Raw genomic sequence first — 10,129 nt, 5'->3', positions numbered from 1 at the left:
ACGTATGGGTGGTCCCGGGGATCGAACCCACTACCCTGGCATTTACAAGCGCCGTGCTCTACCAGCTGAGCTACATAGTGCACTACCCTATGGGCCCTGGTCCACATTACACTATGTAGGGAATAGGGTGGCATTTGGGACGCACAAATGGTTTATTTCTGAATCTGCAGTAAAACACCCATAATCCTAAAAGGCCAGACCTTTGTAACACAATGCATCATCAATCCAAATTTGATTTGACACTAGCTCGTTTGCCTAGTATTGAAGTTGTGTCTGTCATTTTTTTCCTTTGTCATACAGTACATTTACAGTGCATTCGGAAAGTATTCAGACCCCTTGACTTTTTCCACATTTTGTTACGCTACAGCCTTATTCTAAAATGGATTTTTTTTTAAATAATCCTCATCAATCTACACACAATACACCATAATGACAAAGAGAAAACAGTTTTTTATTATTTTTTTTATTTGCAAATTTATAAAAAATTAAAAACAGAAATACCTTATTTACATAAGTATTCAGACCCTTTGCTATGAGCTCAGGTGCATCCTGTTTCCATTTATCATCCTTGAGATGTTTCTACAACTTGATTGGAGTCCACCTGTGGTCAATTCAATTGATTGGACATGATTTGGAAAGGCACAACTGTCTATATAAGGTTCCACAGTTGACAGTGTATATCAGAGCAAAAACCAAGCCATGAGGTCGAAGGAATTGTCCGTAGAGCTCCGAGACAGGATTGTGTCGAGGCACAGATCTGGGGAAGGGTACTAAAAAATGTCTGCAGCATTGAAGGTTCCCAAGAACACAGTGGCCTCCATCATTCTTAAATGGAAGAAGTTTGGAACCACCAAGACTATTCCTAGAGCTGGCCGCCCGGCCAAACTGAGCAATCGGGGGAGAAGGGCCTTGGTCAGGGAGTTGACTAAGAACCTGATAGTCACTCTGACAGAGCTCTAGAGTTCCTCTGTGGAGATGGGAGAACCTTCCAGAAGGACAACCATCTCTGCAGCACTCCACCAATCAGGCCTTTATGGTAGAGTGGCCAGACGGAAGCCACTCCTCAGTAAAAGACACATGACAGCCCACTTGGAGTTTGCCAAAAGGCACGTAAAGGATTCTCAGACCATGAGAAACAAGATTCTCTGGTCTGATGAAACCAAGATTGAACTCTTTGGCCTGAATCCCGGGTGTCACGTCTGGAGGAAACCTGGCACCATCCCTACGGTGAAGCATGGCGGTGGCAAGATCATGCTGTGGGGATGTCTTTCAGCGGCAGGGACTGGGAGACAAATGGAGCAAAGTACAGAGAGATCCTTGATGAAAACCTGCTCCAGAGCGCTCAGGACCTCAGACTGGGGCAAAGGTTCACCTTCCAACAGGACAACGACCCTAAGTACACAGCCAAGACAACGCAGCAGTGGCTTTGGGCGAAGTCTCTGAATGTCCTTGAGTGGCCCAGCCAGAGCCCGGACTTGAACCCGATCAAACATCTCTGGAGAGACCTGAAAATAGCTGTGCAGCAACGCTCCCCATCCAACCTGACAGAGCTTGAGAGGATCTGCAGAGAAGAATGGGAGAAACTCCCCAAATACAGGTGTGCCAAGCTTGTAGCGTCATACCCAAGAAGACTCGAGGCTGTAATCGCTGCCAAAGGTGCTTCAACAAAGTACTGAGTAAAGGGTCTGAATACTTATGTAAATGTTATATTTCCATTACTTATTTTTAATACATTTGCAAACATTTCTAAAAACCTGTTTTCACTTTGTCATTATGGGGTATTGGGTGTAGATTGATGAGGGGGAAAAAACAATGTAATCCATTTTAGAATAAGGCAGTAACGTAACAAAATATGGAAAAAGTCAAGTGGTCTGAATACTTGCACTGTAAATAACAAGCAATGTGTATCCTTAGAACCATCCAAATTTGATTTGAAACGTTACTGTACCAGGGGAACAAGCTAGTGTCTGATCAAATTTGATTTGAAACTAGTAACCGCCTCCTAACCCTGTCATAATCCAGGCTAGGGACCAGTAACCCACTCCTAACCCTGTCATAATCCAGGCTAGGGCCTAGTAACCGCCTCCTAACCCTGTCATAATCCAAGCTAGGGCCTAGTAACCGCCTCCTAACCCTGTCATAATCCAGGCTAGGGCCTAGTAACCGCCTCCTAACCCTGTCATAATCCAAGCTAGGGCCTAGTAACCGCCTCCTAACCCTGTCATAATCCAGGCTAGGGCCTAGTAACCGCCTCCTAACCCTGTCATAATCCAAGCTAGGGCCTAGTAACCGCCTCCTAACCCTGTCATAATCCAGGCTAGGGCCTAGTAACCGCCTCCTAACCCTGTCATAATCCAGGCTAGGGACCAGTAACCCACTCCTAACCCTGTCATAATCCATGCTAGGGCCTAGTAACCCACTCCTAACCCTGTCATAATCCAAGAAAGGGCCTAGTAACCGCCTCCTAACCCTGTCATAATCCAGGCTAGGGCCTACTAACCCACTCCTAACCATGTCATAATCCAGGCTAGGGCCTAGTAACCGCCTCCTAACCCTGTCATAATCCAGGCTAGGGCCTAGTAACCCACTCCTAACCCTGTCATAATCCAGGCTAGGGCCTAGTAACCGCCTCCTAACCCTGTCATAATCCAGGCTAGGGCCTAGTAACCCACTCCTAACCCTGTCATAATCCAGGCTAGGGCCTAGTAACCGCCTCCTAACCCTGTCATAATCCAGGCTAGGGCCTAGTAACCCACTCCTAACCCTGTCATAATCCAGGCTAGGGCCTAGTAACCGCCTCCTAACCCTGTCATAATCCAGGCTAGGGCCTAGTAAACGCCTCCTAACCCTGTCATAATCCAGGCTAGGGCCTAGTAAACGCCTCCTAACCCTGTCATAATCCAGGCTAGGGCCTAGTAACCCACTCCTAACCCTGTCATAATCCAGGCTAGGGCCTACTAACCCACTCCTAACCCTGTCATAATCCAGGCTAGGGCCTAGTAATCCACTCCTAACCCTGTCATAATCCAGGCTAGGGCCTAGTAACCCACTCCTAACCCTGTCATAATCCAGGCTAGGGCCTAGTAAACGCCTCCTAACCCTGTCATAATCCAGGCTAGGGCCTACTAACCCACTCCTAACCCTGTCATAATCCAGGCTAGGGCCTAGTAAACGCCACCTAACCCTGTCATAATCCAAGCTAGGGCCTAGTAAACGCCTCCTAACCCTGTCATAATCCAGGCTAGGGCCTAGTAACCCACTCCTAACCCTGTCATAATCCAGGCTAGGGCCTAGTAATCCACTCCTAACCCTGTCATAATCCAGGCTAGGGCCTAGTAACCGCCTCCTAACCCTGTCATAATCCAGACTAGGGCCTAGTAACCCACTCCTAACCCTGTCATAATCCAGGCTAGGGCCTAGTAAACGCCTCCTAACCCTGTCATAATCCAGGCTAGGGCCTACTAACCCACTCCTAACCCTGCCATAATCCAGGCTAGGGACCAGTAACCGCCTCCTAACCCTGTCATAATCCAGGCTAGGGCCTAGTAACCACCTCCTAACCCTGTCATAATCCAGGCTAGGGCCTAGTAACCGCCACCTAACCCTGTCATAATCCAAGCTAGGGCCTAGTAAACGCCTCCTAACCCTGTCATAATCCAGGCTAGGGCCTAGTAACCCACTCCTAACCCTGTCATAATCCAGGCTAGGGCCTAGTAATCCACTCCTAACCCTGTCATAATCCAGGCTAGGGCCTAGTAACCGCCTCCTAACCCTGTCATAATCCAGACTAGGGCCTAGTAATCCACTCCTAACCCTGTCATAATCCAGGCTAGGGCCTAGTAACCGCCTCCTAACCCTGTCATAATCCAGACTAGGGCCTAGTAACCCACTCCTAACCCTGCCATAATCCAGGCTAGGGACCAGTAACCGCCTCCTAACCCTGTCATAATCCAGGCTAGGGCCTAGTAACCGCCTCCTAACCCTGTCATAATCCAGACTAGGGCCTAGTAACCCACTCCTAACCCTGTCATAATCCAGGCTAGGGCCTAGTAACGTCCCCTCAGGCTCGTGTGGTGGAGGAGATCTTCCTGGGCTATACTCAGCCTTGTCTCAGGGTAGTAGGTTGGTGGTCTGTTGATATCCCTCTGGTGGTGTGGGGGCTGTGCTTTGGCAAAGTGGGTGGGGTTATATCCTGCCTGGTTGGCCCTGTCCAGGGGGTATCGTCGGACGGGGCCAGTGTAACCCCGACCCCCCCCCCCCCGTCTCAGCCTCCAGTATCTATAATGCAATAGTCTATTTGCCGGGGGGTTAGGGTCAGTTTGTTATATCTGGTGTTATTCTCCTGTCTTATCTGGTGTCCTGTGTGAATTTAAGTATGCTCCCTCTAATTCTCCCTCTCTCCCTCCCCTCCCAGAGGACCTGAGCCCTAGGACCATGCCTCAGGACTACCTGGCCTGATGACTCCTGGCTGTCCCCAGTCCACCTGGTCGTGCTGCTGCTCCAGTTTAAACTCTTCTGCCTGCGGTTATGGAACCCTGACCTGCTACCTTGTCCCTCTCTCTTACTCCCGCACCTGCTGTCTCGACCTCTGAATTCTCAGCTATGAAAAGCCAACTGACATTTACTCCTGATGTACTGACCTGTTGCAACCTTTACAACCACTGTGATTATTATTTGACCCAGCTGGTCATCTTTGAAGAACAATCTGGCGTTAATGGCCATGTACTGTTATAATCTCCACCCGGCACAGCCAGAAGGGGACTGGCCACCCCTCAGAGCCTGGTTCCTCTCTAGGTTTCTGCCTTTCTAGGGAGTTTTTCCAAGCCACCGTACTTCTACTGCATTGCTTGCTGTTTTAGGCTGGGATTAATGAGTTGGATCAGGTGTGCTGGTGCTAGGGCAAAAACTATAATATGCAGTGCACCCTTTGGGATTGGTCAACATGGTCTTGTGACCATGTTAGGGAATCTAACGTGAACCAGATCAAACATTAATTCTACAAGTAAAATCATTTTTTAAAGACATGCTCCGGTACTTTGGCAACTAACAAAGTATTTAGTAAACCTGGCGCTTTGGGCAGGATGTTTAGCTCCTACATGCAGAATTACTGTCTTACCTCAATTAGCCACAAAACCCCTAGTTTGAAAGACCCCCCCCCCCCCTTATCCAATGACATTGCAGGATGAGCCCAACGGCTCAGTGGACACAGCGGAGATGGAGAGCAATGACTTGGTGCACATATCTGCACGAGATATGGAAGGCAATTTTTGGGGGACAACTTTTAGGCACGTTTCAGAACTTTTGGCTATAAAGTATACAAAAGTAGCAGATAATCTAAAAAAAACTTTATTGTGATGGTAACAAAGTCAATGGAAGGTGGAAATGCAGTGATCTGCCACCCAGTCTAAGGGGCAGCTGCCTCAGCGATCTTCTTGGCTGCTGCGTTGGCCGTCTTCTGACCCTTCTTGTTGTGCTTCTTGGCGAAACGCATGTTCTTCATGAACTTCGGATCGACCTGGGAGAGAGAGCAAGGAGGCAGTAAGTTGCGGAACCAAACTGAAAGTTCAATAAAAAAGGTATACATCTGAAGAGACGGCAAGAGAAAACAGGATGTAAGGATTGGTACATCCTGTGCCCCCAATCCTCCTTCACTAAACATCTTGCCCACACCACCAGCAGATTGATTGCTTCTGTGGACATGTCCCATTTCTTCCATGGCCTGCATACTCACCAGACATGTCACCCATTGAGTATGTTTGGGATGCTCTGGATCGACGTGTACGACAGCGTGTTCCAGTTCCCGCCAATATCCAGCAACTTCGCACAGCCATTGAAGAGGAGTGGGACAACATTCCACAGGCCACAATCAACAGCCTGATCAACTCTATGCGAAGGAGATGTGTCACGCTGCATGAGGCAAATAGTGGTCACACCAGATACTGACTGGTTTTCTGATCCACACCCCTACTTTAAGGTAGCTGTGACCAACCGATGGATATCTCTATTCCCAGTCATGTGAAATACATAAATTAGGGCCTAATTTATTTATTTCTATTGACTGATTCCCTTATATGAAGTGTAACTTTTGAAATTGTTGCACGATGCGTTTGTTTTTAGTTTGATTGGTCAGACTGCCTCAAACTAATTCACGTAGCCTATAGGAGACTAGACTTAATTGTCCTGCATCTGGTAGATGTTAATGTAGTTGGAGTCAAATGACTTCTGGTTACGACTCGTTAGGGGGTGGTTACGACTCGTTAGGGGGTGGTTACGACTCGTTAGGGGGTGGTTATGTATGGTAGTAGGCAATTAATGCTCCTTAGTCTGAAATTCAGCTAACCTGTGGTGTTTTTATTCTGTCTAAAATGTTTTTTAAATGAATGGATGAAATTACGTCTGCTGGTGGTGAATAGAATAACAACAACAAAATCCAGAAAAACGCATGTCAAAAATGTTATAAATTGATTTGCATTTTAATTAGGGAAATAAGTATTTGACCCCCTCTCAATCAGAAAGATTTCTGGCTCCCAGGTGTCTTTTATACAGGTAACGAGCTGAGATTAGGAGCACACTCTTAAAGGGAGTGCTCCTAATCTCAGCTTGTTACCTGTATAAAAGACACCTGTCCACAGAAGCAATCAATCAATCAGATTCCAAACTCTCCACCATGGCCAAGACCAAAGAGCTCTCCAAGGATGTCAGGGACAAGATTCTAGACCTACACAAGGCTGGAATGGGCTACAAGACCATCACCAAGCAGCTTGGTGAGAAGGTGACAACAGTTGGTGCGATTATTCGCAAATGGAAGAAACACAAAATAACTGTCAATCTCCCTCGGCCTGGGGCTCCATGCAAGATCTCACCTCGTGGAGTTGCAATGATCATGATAACGGTGAGGAATCAGCCCAGAACTACACGGGAGGATCTTGTCAATGATCTCAAGGCAGCTGGGACCATAGTCACCAAGAAAACAATTGGTAACACACTACGCCGTGAAGGACTGAAATCCTGCAGCGCCCGCAAGGTCCCCCTGCTCAAGAAAGCACATATACAGGGCCGTCTGAAGTTTGCCAATGAACATCTGAATGATTCAGAGGAGAACTGGGTGAAAGTGTTGTGGTCAGATGAGACCAAAATCGAGCTCTTTGGCATCAACTCAACTCGCCGTGTTTGGAGGAGGAGGAATGGTGCCTATGACCCCAAGAACACCATCCCCACCGTCAAACATGGAGGTGGAAACATTATGCTTTGGGGGTGTTTTTCTGCTAAGGGGACAGGACAACTTCACCGCATCAAAGGGACGATGGACGGGGCCATGTACCGTCAAATCTTGGGTGAGAACCTCCTTCCCTCAGCCAGGGCATTGAAAATGGGTCGTGGATGGGTATTCCAGCATGACAATGACCCAAAACACACGGCCAAGGCAACAAAGGAGTGGCTCAAGAATAAGCACATTTAGGTCCTGGAGTGGCCTAGCCAGTCTCCAGACCTTAATCCCATAGACAATCTGTGGAGGGAGCTGAAGGTTCGAGTTGCCAAACGTCAGCCTCGAAACCTTAATGACTTGGAGAAGATCTGCAAAGAGGAGTGGAACAAAATCCCTCCTGAGATGTGTGCAAACCTGGTGGCCAACTACAAGAAACGTCTGACCTCTGTGATTGCCAACAAGGGTTTTGCCACCAAGTACTAAGTCATGTTTTGCAGAGGGGTCAAATACTTATTTCCCTCATTAAAATGCAAATCAATTCATAACATTTTTGACATGCGTTATTCTGGATTTTTGTTTTGTTATTCTGTCTCTCACTGTTAAAATAAACCTACCATTAAAATGATAGACTGATCATGTCTTTGTCAGTGGGCAAACGTACAAAATCAGCAGGGGATCAAATACTTTTTTTCCCCTCACTGTATATATATATAATCCTAAGTATTATTAGAAGCAGGAAGACAGGAGAGTAGCTCGTCCAAGTGGAAATTGTGCAGTGCATGGTTTAGCCCCCCAGTCATGACCCGAAGGGCTCTGGGAAGATGTAGGAATATACAGAACGCCGTCCTCACCAGCCCGAGGGCCGGGGACAAAGCTTGCTCTCCGACGCCGTGGAACGGGACTGTACGTCACAGCACCGAAGTGCTACGCTCCCATATGCCACGAGGACAGAGCCATGCGAGAGCAACCTCACAGGATGGTCCACGTCGGAATTACAGCCCCTTGATCTCGATTTTTATATTATTGAGGCAAGGCAACAAATAGCAAATAAAATCACATTGATTGATCAGCCAGCAGCAGATGATTACATAGGGTGTCCAGAGCGAGTGGACACGTGCTTTGGTGATGTTACAAAATACATTTACCAAGACGAATATGATTCTTCATATTCTGAATTGTTCAGTGGGGTCTTTCTCTAACCTAATACTTCCGATAACAAGCACCGAGCTCGACAAAGCAGTGCAGCTTTCTCACAAAAAACTTGAGGACTTAATAATGTTGTGGTAGTCGTCTTCCAAGTTGTTGCCGCGGGGTCGCAAATAACTAAATTAGCATGACAAGCTGAATTAAAATGTACAAGGGTTTGAAAATAAAAAGCGTGTGTACGCTTAGTGGTCCATTGACATTTCTGAGATACGCTTGTTTTTGTGAGAAGTCTTTGAAAAATTACTTCTCATTACTATGAACAGCATACACTAAAATATGCAAATACAATAACACTTTTGCCTCCATACTGTCGTCCGGAATTGAGAAACAAGATGACAAATTCAATGGTAAGCCTGTCAGTTGGTCTTAATTCGCATACAGCACCAACCTAGACCACTTTATCTTCTCTGGCCTTCATTGATTTAGTCACCTTAACTTTGACCATTCTACAAGGGTAAGAACTCCAGTGAGTTTTGAACAGGTTATGATAAAGAGGTGAGGTTTGGACCATTTGTTTTCTCAGAGGATTATCTCCTCCATTAACATTGTTTTACCCAGTGGTCAAAATATGCATTTCTGATTGGACACCCTACAATACATACCCCTTTCATGGACTCGTACCGGTCTGGTCTGGGCTTCTTGATCCCATTCCTGTGGGCCTTACGGGCTGTGGACAGAGGGGAAACCGTTTGGTTTGAACAGGGTCCAGAGTACTCCTGCATCATTAGTTAGCTAACTAGCTGGATAGTTTCACAGCTATCCATTCATTTCTACTTACACTGGTTGTGGGTGGTGTGATTCTTTGACTTTGCCATTTCTGTTCTGTCCAATGATGCGTCTGCAAAGATACAAACAACGACATTATTCGCCTTTTAGGAGCTGAATGTTTGTAACACAAGCACTGTCGTTTACAACAGTGGACTACTTCAGTTTGGTGAAGCGACATGGAAAGCGTTCGTTTTGCTAGCAAGATAAGCTAGCAGCTAGAAAACCCGAACTATGCGTAGTTAATCATCTAAGGGGAAACAAAGTTAACAGATTTAAATACGACTGTATTGTTGGTGATATTTTACACTATATGCACACGTTCACATTTTATATGAATCTAAAACATAGGAGGATTGATGCAGATAATACATTGGAGTGAAATTCGTTACCTGCCACACATACAGACGACGGGAAGAGGAAGAAATGACGCAAACTCGATCAAATATGAACCACAGAGTTTCTGAACGCAGAGGCGCAACATCGAGAGACTTCCGGGAACGAAAGAGACCAAACAGACCAGGCCGGGGTTTGGGGTTTGAGAAGTCAATGAGAGAAGTGAAAAATTATTCCTTAGTTGTTAATTTTCTTGAAATCTAAAGCCATAACCTATATTTGAGCCAATGTCTTAAGTAGATGACCATGTTATTACTCCAACCTTATAAAAGTGACAAACTGGCACGTTTTCATTTTTCGTCAAAAATCAACTTTATATCGGAACGAGTGCCTTTGAGTTGACGGCTTTTGCACATGCGCAGTACCGCGCGAGACGACCGTTAGACCGATGACGTGTTTTTGCGCATGCGCTTAGCTAGGCAACGTAACCATGACATCGCTTACAAGCTGTGATCAGGGGATTTCTGTTGGAGAAGCAGTTTTGGCCTATCTTCATACTGTACCGTCTTTGAATGAACCATCGAATCAAACGGAGCGGAGACCGGAAACTAGCTA

At 46.4% G+C, this 10,129-nt stretch overlaps 1 protein-coding gene across 1 annotated transcript; it reads right to left on the bottom strand.

The window, feature by feature from the left end:
• Nucleotides 1-5,330: 5,330 nt before the first annotated feature.
• Nucleotides 5,331-9,600, bottom strand: LOC311138118 (large ribosomal subunit protein eL29-like). Its single transcript, XM_084172782.1, has 4 exons — nucleotides 9,571-9,600; nucleotides 9,192-9,251; nucleotides 9,016-9,080; nucleotides 5,331-5,515 (listed from the first exon to the last, which is right to left on the bottom strand). Exons 2-4 carry the CDS (start codon nucleotides 9,226-9,228, stop codon nucleotides 5,405-5,407), a joined length of 213 nt encoding a protein of 70 aa, XP_084028908.1. The 5' UTR covers nucleotides 9,229-9,251; nucleotides 9,571-9,600; the 3' UTR covers nucleotides 5,331-5,404.
• Nucleotides 9,601-10,129: the final 529 nt, after the last annotated feature.

The sequence above is a fragment of the Coregonus lavaretus genome, assembly GCF_964263955.1.
Source record: "Coregonus lavaretus genome assembly, chromosome: 12".
Taxonomy (NCBI): domain Eukaryota; kingdom Metazoa; phylum Chordata; class Actinopteri; order Salmoniformes; family Salmonidae; genus Coregonus; species Coregonus lavaretus.
The sequence above is the reverse complement of the archived record's forward strand: the minus strand, read 5'-3'. Positions and strand labels throughout refer to the sequence as shown.

Excerpts from the sequence above, each read along its gene's own strand:
- LOC311138118 (XM_084172782.1), bottom strand. The coding sequence starts at position 9,228 with ATGGCAAAGTCAAAGAATCACACCACCCACAACCAGT. Across the intron at positions 9,081-9,191 it reads TCACACCACCCACAACCAGT|CCCGTAAGGCCCACAGGAAT; the intron begins GTAAGTAGAAAT and ends CTCTGTCCACAG. Across the intron at positions 5,516-9,015 it reads GGTACGAGTCCATGAAAGGG|GTCGATCCGAAGTTCATGAA; the intron begins GTATGTATTGTA and ends TCTCTCTCCCAG.